Source organism: Colias philodice, chromosome 29 (genome assembly GCF_061535455.1).
Source record: "Colias philodice isolate Cphi_HAF_F1 chromosome 29, ilColPhil1 Martin Lab GWU primary, whole genome shotgun sequence".
NCBI classification, from domain to species: Eukaryota; Metazoa; Arthropoda; class Insecta; order Lepidoptera; family Pieridae; genus Colias; species Colias philodice.
This window is the reverse complement of record NC_143114.1, coordinates 6,858,750-6,871,801: the sequence shown is the minus strand read 5'-3', so window position 1 is coordinate 6,871,801 and position 13,052 is coordinate 6,858,750. Positions and strand designations below refer to the sequence as shown.

At 33.6% G+C, this 13,052-nt stretch overlaps 2 protein-coding genes across 6 annotated transcripts in view; both read left to right on the top strand.

Annotated features, from left to right (window-relative positions):
• The first annotated feature begins 3,992 nt into the window (after positions 1-3,992).
• LOC149476067 (uncharacterized) lies at positions 3,993-8,347 on the top strand. 2 transcript variants are annotated; one of them, XM_089712655.1, is made up of 6 exons: positions 3,993-4,237; positions 4,931-5,057; positions 5,537-5,674; positions 6,394-6,555; positions 6,932-6,997; positions 7,229-8,347. In XM_089712655.1, exons 1-6 carry the CDS (start codon positions 4,103-4,105, stop codon positions 8,326-8,328), a joined length of 1,728 nt encoding a protein of 575 aa, XP_089568781.1. In that variant the 5' UTR covers positions 3,993-4,102; the 3' UTR covers positions 8,329-8,347. The 2 variants fall into 2 exon arrangements, with proteins under 2 accessions (XP_089568781.1, XP_089568782.1); XM_089712656.1 differs by lacking the exon at positions 6,394-6,555.
• Positions 8,348-10,647: 2,300 nt separating this feature from the next.
• The window catches only part of LOC149476063 (uncharacterized), a 133,438-nt gene continuing 131,033 nt past the window's right edge, over positions 10,648-13,052 (top strand). For all 4 annotated transcript variants that reach the window (XR_016317914.1, XM_089712659.1, XM_089712660.1 and 1 more), the window contains exons 1-2: positions 10,648-10,891; positions 12,539-12,683. Coding sequence is in view for 3 of the 4 variants with exons in the window: in XM_089712659.1 (XP_089568785.1) it covers positions 10,736-10,891; positions 12,539-12,683 (301 nt within the window). In the remaining variant the exon portion in view is untranslated. The remainder of the gene's footprint in view (positions 10,892-12,538; positions 12,684-13,052) is intronic.

Genomic DNA, 13,052 nt, shown 5'->3' with positions numbered 1-13,052 from the left:
CAATCATATTACAAATATATTTGAACGAGTGACAATATTATTTAAGGATATTACAGTGTAATAAGAAAAAGAAAAGAAAATGTGAACAAAGATTGTATCACTTAATAAATTTATCATAGGTACATGAACTTTTATAAATGTATGTAGTGAAAAAATGACTAAATGACTAGGTACTTCTTGCTAAAAATACATTTAATAGATTTTGAAAGGTATTTACTAATATGTATTACTAAAACTATTAACTAATACTAGGTTGTAGTACCTATTGATATAAATTTATTTAATTTATAATGTGTTAACATAAAGTATATTATGTTATACAAATTACCGATATCAAAACTATTTAGTAATTATAGCACATCTAAATAATATGCAGTAATTTGTGATATCAAATCTTTAACATAATATATCTTTAACATATAACATTTTACTTACTTTTCTTTTTTGAAGTTGTTTTTCGTTATCGTAGTTATTTTTAATGTACATGTACAACTATGATTTATAACATTTGATTTTTTTTTTAATTATACCTTTTTTATCAACTGGCAATTTAGTTTAGTTTTTTCTCTAAAAATTTCTGGCAACACTCATGATGATATCGAACGATTTTATCGGACAATGTGAAAGGCTTAGAGTATAGATATCTATAGAGCGCGAACAACCAAGTGGGAACAGTAGGCACAGGTGGGAACAACACGACGTTCCCGCCGCGCGCGTTCGTAGTCGTGGTTGAGTGCTGACGAAGTGCGTTGCTCTTGATTTTTATTCATATCTAGGAATAAACATGGTGAAATGTGCAGTTATATCTTGCAAAAACGATACTAGAAAATACACAAAATTTAAATCCACTATCACATTTCATCGGTAAGTCGATTGTTATACTTATTTTTAAGAAAATAAATCTAGCATCGCGGGGGTGAAGGGAAGGTGGAAGGCGGACACGCGCAGGCTCGCTCGCGCGCCTCACTGCCGCCATTTTATCGTAGTGATGTGACCTGATCAACGCTGTACTCGATATTAAGTTTACTAGAAGAACTATATTTTTACAAATTATTTATTTAACTTTAAAATTAAAACTCTTTTAAAAATGTAAATAAATTTTTAAATAAATTTGTGGTGTGTTTTGTATGATACACTTTCTAATATTATGAATGCGAATGTATTATAGTGTAAATGTAAAGTATGTAATTTGACGATATATTTTCTGAACCGCTAAATTGATTTTGAAGATTTTGATAGTAGAATGGATAAATCATAAAATGAAATAAAAAAATTATTAATATTATTTATTATATTATCATTTAAAATTATTAATTATTTCTTATTTTTATTTAACATTTTTAAAACATTATTATTATTGTTTGATTTATTATTAAAGAAATAGCACTAAACCCGACCTTTTATTTTATTAACTTTATTATTGAAAAAGTACTCACGTTTATCTGATATTCCAATTAAACATATTTTTTTAAAGTACTTATAATTAATAGAAGAAATATTCAAATGGAATAAACAAACTTAATTCAGTTGGTAAGCAAATTTAAAATTACATATTTATACTTTATTCATATATTTTTCCTTTAATAACTTATTGAACATAAAATTTACTTATGATACATATTTATTTACACAACTTATCGATAGTTCAACACGCAATTGATACCTACCCATCCCTATTTGTCACACACACATCGATAAAGTATCTATCCCACCAAAAACATAAATGTAAAAATTGGAGCCGAGTTCAATCGTTGACTTAATTTGCCAAAAAAAGAAATGAGATCTAAATGTGTGCCAAGTTCTGCAAACAGTCCAGAAATTTATTTACAAAGATGTATTAAGTTCTTAGGTTGACTGAAAACTCAATTGTTTTATTTTCCCTTAGAGAACAATGTTTATTCCAAAATATAACTTTTTTAATTTGAATAATATAATTATTTTCACAAAGCAAACAACTAATGACCTATTGAACCCCATAATTTGATGAGGCTAGTTTTACATACCTACTGTTTATATTTTGTGAGGTTCTAAAAACTAGCCTCATCAAATTATGGGGTTCAATAGGTCATTAGTTGTTTGCTTTGTGAAAATAATTATATTATTCAAATTAAAAAAGTTATATTTTGGAATAAACATTGTTCTCTAAGGGAAAATAAAACAATTGAGTTTTCAGTCAACCTAAGAACTTAATACATCTTTGTAAATAAATTTCTGGACTGTTTGCAGAACTTGGCACACATTTAGATCTCATTTCTTTTTTTGGCAAATTAAGTCAACGATTGAACTCGGCTCCAATTTTTACATTTATGTTTTTGGTGGGATATCATTACTTTTTGTACAGAAAATTACTCTGCAAATTTGATTTACTTTATGAATATAATACTTTTTATATACGATTTTTTTTTTATTTTTTCTTGCGGTTTCTCTGTATGGTTTGTTTAGTATTATTTTCTATATTTTCTTGTACGTTATGAATGTCAGCGCACATTGCCCCGTCATTATCTGCAATTTTTTAAACTCGTTTTCTGTTTAAAAGATTACATGATTTTCTAAATATCCAGCGTGAATTTGTACACACACTATTACCAAGATGCAAAGATCGTTGTAGAAGAATCGTCGCCTTACTCCATGACGTTACGGTATTGCCATGACGCGATCTTGAAATTTTACTCTAAACGCGCCTAAAGATGTTTCACTTATATTAATATTACGCGAATTAAATCATTTCGACCTTCGACGAAGCCTTCTTCCATTACACTGAAATTAAAACTAAACTAAACACTCATAAATAAAGAATAAATAAATGTGAATATGTAAAATTATATATTATTTTTAACTGTATGAGCAATATTTTTATTACAATTTTCTTTTATTTTACGTTTAATACCAGTTTTGAATAAAGAAATCATGCAATCGAAGTAATTCGCCCTAGCGATACTAGCGCGAGTGAGTGTGATGTCAGAGGCGCATCGAATCAAAGAGTATAGTAATATAGAGGGAACATCGAATCTACAGATGTTTCGTGCTAAAATATGTAAACTTCAATAATCTATATCTCAGTCATATAGAGATGGATTTCAAAATTTTTTTCGGCCACTGATTAGTTTTGATCTATTTTTTAAGACTAGTAAGGTGAATATAATATTTTCTATTTTTATAAACTTTTCCATTTTTCCATACAAACAAAATTAATGTAATTGAAAAAAAAATTAAATACAGATAAATTCAGTATTTTCTGATTTTTTCCTTTGTACACTCACTATTACCTAGTTGATTACAAAATTTGAACTTTCTAGGTCATCTGGAAGTGGGTTAGGTTTTGTATATATCTATAAGTCAGTCAGTCTTAAAAATTGCGATTTTTGGATATTAATATCTACGCAACTGTTTAATCTGTATTTATGAAATTTAAGTTTCTTGTTTATCTTGAGGTCCTCTTGATATGTACCAAATTTGGTTTATTTAACTTAAATAGTTTTCGAGTTATAAGGGGGTGAAAAGTGGCTCGAAATGGTTCGTGTAAATATACACACGGCTGCTGCTCGCCAGTTCTCTTCGCTTGAACTCGGCTTGACACGCTGCCGCGTGTCTAGATAGCTCATCTGCCTTGAGATCTGCCTACGATGCGCACTAAGCAATTTGTGCAATACACGCGCTCTATACTATTGTACTAGCTTTCCGCCCGTTTCTTTGCCCGCGTTTTCAAAGAAAAACACGTTCCCGTAGGATTTCCGGGATAAAACCTATCCTATGTCCTTTCTCGGGTATCAAAATATCTCTATACCAAATTTCATGCAAATTGGTTCAGTAGTTAAGGCGTGATTGAGTAACAGACAGACAGACAGACAGAGTTACTTTCGCATTTATAATATTAGTATGGATTAATATACTCTAAGGTGAAAGGGCAAATTGTATCCGATATCGGATATCGGCTATCGGCGTCCGATATCCGATATCGGATCGGATAATGTGAAAACGCTCTTGTCAAAAATCAAAATATATTGACATGATTGTTGATTGAAATGGTGTTTTTTTGAAATATACATAATTATTTGTTTTTGATTGATTATTGTAGATATAATACTATTATTTTAAGTAAGCTATGGATAAAGATACAATAAAAAAGTGTAAATGCTGTTTAGAAGAAGACGGGTTATTGAATTTATGGGAACAATATAAAAGCTATGGAGAGAGTATCATTTATGGAGATATGTTAAAAGAATGTTTCTCTTTACCTGTAAGTATATCAATCAATAATCAATCAGTAATATCAATATCACTAACATAATATAAAACAAAGTCGCTTTCTCTGTCTCTATGCCCCTTTGTATGCTTAAGTCTTTAAAACTACGCAACGGATTTTGATGCGGTTTTTTTAATGGATAGAGTGATTCAAGAGGAAGGTTTTAGTATATAATTTATTAGGTTTTAGACAAAGCGGGCGAAGCCACGGGCGGTAAGCTAGTAGTATATAAAGAAACTAATTTGTGAATTTTTTGTAAAACTTCTAGAAAAACAAACATTTTCCAGAACTATTCATGACAGAATTTCAGAAACGTGTGTGTCAGATTATTAAAATGTATAGATCCACACCCATTTCACGTCAGTTGATTTTCACAGCTCTAACTCATGTCCTAACTTAGCCATATGAAACACTAGCTGCGCTTCACGGTTTCACCCGCGTGGCTACGCTCGCGTTGGTCCAAACGTGATGATATATATCCTATAACCTTCCTCGATAAATGGGCTATCTAACACCGAAAGAATTTTTCAAATCGGACCAGTAGTTCCTGAGATTAGCATGTTCAAACAAACAAACTCTTCAGCATTATAATATTTATATTAAGCCAAAAACTGCCTACACAATAAATTTCATCCAAAAATACCTAGTTGATTGGCATTCATCATCGTAAGCAATTATTACTTTTAGATAGAAAAACCTATGAAAAATGAACAAGAATATATCTGTGAATCCTGCGTCAGTCGGCTCACAGATGCAAGTAATTTTAAAAAGGAAATACTATCTTCTGATATATTATTGAAGACTTTGAATAAGGGTGAGTAAAATCATAAAGAAAAATATGGCTAATTCAAATTCTAATATTTGTTTATTCAACTATACTTTATTTAAAGGCATATAAAATTGAAATTAGTTACGTTTTCGAGATAAATATTATCACCCAGATATTAAATTATGTTTAACTAGCTGTGCTCCACGGTTTCACCTGCGTGGCTCCGCTTATAGCCTATAGCCTTCCTCAATAAATGGACTATCCAACACCGATATAATTTTTCTAATTGGACCAGTAGTTCTGAAGATTAGCGTGTTCAAACAAAGAAACAAACTCTTCAGCCTTATAAAATTAGTAAAGATGATTTCCTTTATTCTAATGTAATGTCTAAACTCTAAAATGTTAAAATGAATTTACAATTCATTCATCTATTCTATTCAATGATGAGGTATAGAGTCATAAATACTTAAAAGCAATTTAACTAAATTAATTCACAAAATTAAACCTAACTCATTCCTTTACAGAAATAACAGAACCACAATTGAAACAAGAAACGGAATCAGACGTTGAGATAAAAACAGAATATCTGGACATTGAGTATCTCCTAGACGATGATTGTAAAGACATTTGTGATGCTGTGTTCAGTGATGATGAAGACAATGGTGAGTTAATCACGCTAGGATGATATTTTTTTTAAGTAGAATAGGGGTGAAAGGATGTATTGTTTTCAAGGGATTAAAGGTATATAATTGTAGTTATGTACTGAAATAATTATTAAGTTTTTAACCAACTTCAAAAAAAAGGTGGAGGTTCTTAATTTGGCCGGTATATATTTTTTGGGTACAATATATAAGTTGAATAGTATGCCAGTTTAATATGCTAATAGTTGCATATCCATATTCATGTATAGTTTGATTCAAACTTAATGGCGGTTCGGAAGTTAGCTGCGAGTGCACGTTCGCGCAGATACCCGTCCCTCAACATCCCACTTATCGCATCGGATCGAACGATGTTCCGAGCCGCCAATAAGTTTGAATCGTACTGTACTTTATAAGCAGCCAGTTCTAACCTGTGCTCAATGTTGTGTTAATTAGATTAATTTGCTCAATTTTCGAAGTAACCATTTTCTAAATTACTTAATGGTGCATTTACACGTTCGCCCGAATGGGAACAAATTCGTCTTCCCAATACAATTGTGTGAAGTGTGAACAGTTGATAGCGTTGACACTCGTATACGAATGTTTCGGCGAATAATTTAGTAGAGAAGCGAATAGCGAAGAATGTATAAAAGCACCATGATATTAATTGTATCATCCCCTTCTTGAATACCTCACGCAATAAATGACGTATCATGAATTATAATAGAAATTATAAATTACAGTGGAAATGGAAACGAAAAAAGACGCATCCAAAAAGCGATGTACATACATACAAAAAGACTTTGATAGTTGTATAAACGATATTCAGGGAAATGAAGCTATAGTTGATGATACTGCGTCTCTGTATAATATGCCAATGCATGCTGTGAAGAATGAATTGAAAAGTATGTAGTTTTTAGTTATATTAGTAGTGGTAGCAGTAGTTTTAAATAGTATATTGATGACCAATATTTTTTTTCGTTACTTGCTTTGAAATTCGAACTTTGTTAACTGTCAGACTTGAATTTTTGGTAATTTTTTTATAGTGCAAGATGGAGGGTAGTTGTAGTATTATTATATTCACGTTCTGTATCATAAATGGCCTTAGATTTTACTTTGAAAGGTGTGCTTAGACTCACATTAATTTTGGCGCCCAATTTTAGATTTTCGTAATCTATTTAAAAAAACTCATAATCTATAATTATAAATATTATGTTTAATTTAATACACTGTGTAATATTTTTTTAAGTGAAAAATAAAACTCAATTATTTTATTTTCAGAAAATTCATATACTGAGTCTAGCGCGAAGAAATCAAGGCGTATATTTTCAGATATGGATGTAGATGGTAAGTGGAATATAAACTAATATAAAATAAAAGAAAATTTGATTGTTTCTCAGTTTGTTGTCTATGTGTTAATCCGGTACCCTCATTTTCATTGTAATCAGTTTAGTAGTATTTCGTAAAAGAGTAACAAACATACATACACATACATCCATCCTCACAAACTTTCGCATTAATAATATTATATAGTAGGATTTTAACCAATACGGCAATGAATTTTATTTTCATTTTCAGATAAGCCAAAAGACACCAAAACCGCAAAAAAATTGACAAACCGCATCCTCTCCGATCCAATCGGAGAATTGACAGAAGAGCAAACATTCCTAAACTACATGAACACGTATTCAAACGCAACACCACTAAAAGGCTACAACGGCAGAGGGTACGAATGCAACTTTTGCGATAATCAATACGAAAACCCGGCGGATTTGAAAGCACATACAAGAAAAGCGCACAGAAAGTCCAAACTTCAAGCGCTGGACGTTTTGACAGCTGGCGCCAAAATGGACGTCACCGATTTGACATGTCTCATCTGTCATACAGAACTCAACTTGATCACAGATCTCAGCGAACATTTGAAAAAACAACACAAGAAAATGTTCAACGAAACAATAGTGAATTATCTGGTGCCGTTCAAATTTAATACAGATGAATTAAAATGTGCTATTTGTGAGGAAACATTCCTATATTTTAAACTCGTGTATGAGCACATGAAGAAACATATACGTAATTTTGAGTGTGAAATGTGCGGGCAAGGGTTTATAACGCGGCGGACTTTGAGCGCCCATATCCGTCGTCATGGCAACGGGGAATACACATGCAGTTACTGCTCTAAAGTGTTCTTTACGAAAACGCGAGTGAGAGATCACCAAAACCAAGTGCACTTTAAAGTGAAACGGAACAAGTGTGCGTACTGTGATGAGAAGTTTAACGATCTGGCGAAGAAGAAAAAACATGAATGTGATGTACATGGCGCAAAAAAGCAGACATTTACATGTCAGGCCTGTGAACGGCAATTTCAAAGTCAGAAATCGCTTGCTTGTCATATAAAAGAGTATCATTTGATGATAAAAAATCATAAATGTAGTGTATGCGAGCAGAGTTTTGTCACGCCCCTCGCTTTGCGTGAACACATGGTTAAGCACACAAGAGCGAGGGACTTTATATGTAAAGTGTGCAACAAAGGCTTCAGCAGGCGGTATACATTAGTGGAACACATGCGAATACACATGAATGATAGACGGTTTAAATGCGAGTTATGTGATAGTGCGTTTATTCAGAAGTGCAGTTTGAGGAATCATATTGTGTCGAAACATCCCCATGTTGAAGTTTAAATATATGCTGTTCGGTTTATTTGTGTTTTATTTCGAATCCCCAATGAATATAGTTTTTTGAAGTGAATCTTTAGGCGCGTGGAGAGTAAAATTTTCAGGTTGCATGGCAATACCGTCACGTCATAGATAAGGCGACGATTCTGAATTTTGCGAAAGAAGCTTCACTTCTGAAACGTGTCCTCTACGAGGCCTGATTTGAAAAATTACTTCACTGTTAAATATGTAGTCCATTTATCGAAGAAGGCTAGAGGCAATATATCATCACGCCAAGACCAATAGGAGCGGAGCAATAGGTGCAATAGCAAGTATAAAATTAGCTACACGGTAACACTTAGTAGTTTGCATATTATATTCAATGGGCTTCATACTTTCGATTGATTGATATTTTAACAGAATTTGTTATTTAATTGCACCCGTTTTTCGGACGAACACGAACATAGTGTTCTTCTAAGTGGTCACTGGTCAATATATGAACAATAGTTCGTGACTACTTTCATATACGAATGTTTCGTCAAGTGACCGCGATTTGCGAACACAAAGTGCAAGTCCACACTGCGAGCCTAGCGCGGTTGCGACGGCGGGCGCGAAATATCAAACGTATGAAACGCGCCTTTGTGTCCACATTGAAATGACTATGGCGGAAGCCTAGTGCGACGGTAATGAGCGAGCCAGCGCGCGTAGTTTTCAAACTCTCCTATCCGCGCGTTCTGGCCACACTACGGGCCTAGTCAGCAAGCGACCCAATGCGCGGACGGCGGGGGTATCAAACCAGTTCGGTCTTGTCGCTCGACTTCTTATAAATATATCCTTTATTGTTTTTCGTAAAATAGCGTAAATACTTAATTGTTGAAGTGAAACTTCTTTATTTATAAGTGCGATTCAATCTAAAACACTTATATGTACACCACAGTAATTTTGTAGGGTATAATCTCAATTCTTCATATAAGATTCACCCGTTATTCCTCTGTTTTATTTATTTCGTGTACAACTTCTATAATGATCTTATCTCAAAATCGGACTGTCCAGTAAAAATAGCAAATCGTCCAAAGTTTGCAAAAAGTGCAGGTCCACACTGCGAGCCTAGCGCGGTTGCGACGGCGGGCGCGAAATATCAAACGTATGAAACGCGCCTTTGCGTCCACATTGAAATGACTATGGCGGAAGCCTAGTGCGACGGTAATGAGCGAGCCAGCGCGCGTAGTTTTCAAACTCTCCTATCCGCGCGTTCTGGCCACACTACGGGCCTAGTCAGCAAGCGACCCAATGCGCGGACGGCGGGGGTATCAAACCAGTTCGGTCTTGTCGCTCGACTTCTTATATTATATCCTTTATTGTTTTTCGTAAAATACCGGTAAATACTTAATTGTTGAAGTGAAACTTCTTTATTTATAAGTGCGATTCAATCTAAAACACTTATATACACCACAGTAATTTTGTAGGGTATAATGGTATAATCTCAATTTCGAGCTCAAGTAGCGGTTCGACGTTTTTCGGGTGTTGCAAACTTTGGACGATTTGATATTTTTACTGGACAGTCCGATTTTGAGATGAGATCATTATAGAAGTTGTACACGAAATAAATAAAACAGAGGAATAACGGGTGAATCTTATATGAAGAATTGAGATTATACCCTACAAAATTACTGTGGTGTATATAAGTGTTTTAGATTGAATCGCACTTATAAATAAAGAAGTTTCACTTCAACAATTAAGTATTTACCGCTATTTTACGAAAAACAATAAAGAATATAATATAAGAAGTCGAGCGACAAGACCGAACTGGTTTGATACCCCCGCCGTCCGCGCATTGGGTCGCTTGCTGACTAGGCCCGTAGTGTGGCCAGAACGCGCGGATAGGAGAGTTTGAAAACTACGCGCGCTGGCTCGCTCATTACCTACCGTCGCACTAGGCTTCCGCCATAGTCATTTCAATGTGGACGCAAAGGCGCGTTTAATACGTTTGATATTTCGCGCCCGCCGTCGCAACCGCGCTAGGCTCGCAGTGAAATGTGTAAGTGAACCACATCAGAATGTTCGTTTCGTTTAGGGTTGTCGCCATTGTAATAAGTGGTTTAAAATATGATTACATATTTTCGTTTCATTTCGAGAAAAAATAAATTACATTTCGTATGTATTTATATTGTTCGTGGATTCATCGTTTATGAGAGTATTTAATATATAATATACTACATAGAAAAGCTTTTTAAAGTCAAAACTATATCTGTGAACTATATATTACTTGCTCTGTGGTAAAACAATTATTGTTGGTAGGTTGGTACCGGTTGGTACTTGGTACTGACAAATGACAATCGACATATTTTAAATGTTTTGACAATATCAAGTTGAATTAAAATCACGTTAAATTTAGTGATAATTAAGAATTAAATATCCTCAAATTAAATAAAAAATGAGTGTTACTAAAACCCAGGGGCCCTTATACGATCCTGGGCTCTGTAGATGCTGTGGTAATATAAAAAAATGTCGCATTTTAAACGTTGAATACACGCATCATGGTCAAAAAGAGATTTATTCTGATCTGTTTGTCGATTGTTTTGGCTTACTGGTAAGTCAATTGCGAAAAATTGAATATAATCTTTACATTTATATTATAATAAAATCGTAGGAAAGTCAAAACTGTACTTAGAATTTTTTGGAAAGAATACATGTGGCGTGATCTACAATAGATATCGAAGCCAAAAATATCGTTTTAAGAATTTTGTCTGTTTGTCTGTATGTATGTCCGGGCTAATCTCAAAGAGTATTGCATGGTTCAAATTTGGTACAAAGATAGCTAGAGACCTGAGAAAGGACATACGATAGGTTTATCCCAGAAATCCTACGGGAGCGGGAACTATGCGGGTTTTTCTTTGACTACGCGGGCGAAGCCGCTGGTGGAAAGCTAGTCGTAAATAAATAGCTTAATATATTATGTATAGGTGTCAAGGTTATTCAATACCTACTTTAGCAATATAATTAGCCAAACTGATATTTCACAAGTTGACAGACAAGTCTAACTTAATATTATTTTTACGGTTATAAATACTGCATTTCAACACATTAATTGTTAAAATAAGTAAATCAAGTTTGAAATGTGTAGATTGTACATAAGTCTTAAGTAATTTGAAGTCGAACTTCTAGTAGCTTCATTACAATTTCTTCTTTTGTCCAAGTTTAAGTTTACATAATACATATTATCTTAACATATTATTATTATAATAAGCCCTCTCTATAGATAAAAATAGCTTCCTGGTATGTTTAACATATTTTTCTATTCTATATATGTTATATACTACTCTTGAATCACTCTATCTATTAAAAATAATAATAGTTAAAAAAAAACTAAAAAACACGCTTTTTATAGAAAACCGAACTAAAAAATAGAAAATTTTTATCAAATTAGTGTATTGTCATCGGTCCTCAATAAATCTACAAAGTTTGAACGAAATCTGGCCGTTTAAAGTGGGTCAAAATCGCGCCCAAAGAAGTCGGTTACAAACATACAGGTGAAGCTAATATAAAGCGTGTAAAAACACATAAATTTGTTGTGTAATTTTAAAGATCTAAGCATATACACATAGACAGCGGAAAGCAACTCTCTTTTATACTATGTAGTGATAATGTATCCCCAATTTACATTAAAATGCATTGAATACACTATCAAGGACTTTATTATGAATGCAGGCTACGCACTTACCTGCAGCAGGGACAATATTGGAATTGCACACTTAATTGGCTATAATTTTGATGTGTGTAGGCAAGCAGGGGCATTTTAGAGAACAGCTGAAATCGCACCAACCATTGTGCAACCGAGATCCCTGCGGCAGGTGTGCGAATAGCCCGCTTTAGTGAAAAAAAAGTGAAATCCCATGTCCCCTAGTGGGGTAAGGGGCAGATGCATTATACATCTTTCGACTTTCTTTAGGGACAAGTAGGTGATCAGCCTTCTGTGTCCTGCCAGACCGAGACATTTTTGAAGTGAAAACTTCTTCAGTGACATTGAGCACTTTTTCTGTAATGGGTATAAAATCTTAAACTCGCGTCAGGACACGTGACCTGATCGAAAAAGCGTAAGACGGATACCATTCCAAAATATCTAAACATGCTCAATGTTAATAATCAAGTTTTCACTTCTGCCGGCACTCCCGGAGTGCAACCCGTCTTTTTTTTTTAAACTAAAGTGAAGCTAGGCCTTATTTTCCATTAATTCCAGCTATCTCAACTAGACGGAGAGCCAACAGAACGGCTGATATGCGCAACATGTGTAACAAGACTGCGGGAGGCCAACTGCTTTAGATTGCAAGTTCTACAGTGTGAAGAGAAGTTGCTGACAACGAAAATTAATGGTTTTGATAACGGTATGATTGTGTTTTATGGTAGTTTTGTAGTTTATTATGGATATTTTTAAATGCATTTGAAAGCTGCTTTCATATGAGGTTTAATATGTCTTGGCTATAATTTAAGGCTTAAGTTGAATAAAATAAGGCCCAATATACAAATATTTGGATGTGGACTCTATAAACTAAGGTTTTATAGTAAATTCCGTTTTATTTGTTTCTTATAATAAACTATGTACATGTATAAAAGCGGTTAAAAAAACTTAAATTTAAACTGAGTTTTATGTTATGATGCTTATAGGATCAACATATCAATGTTAATTTCAAAATTGCAGCTTAAAGTAAAAGTAGGTATTATAAAATACTAGCGTTCCGCCCCGGCTTCGCCCG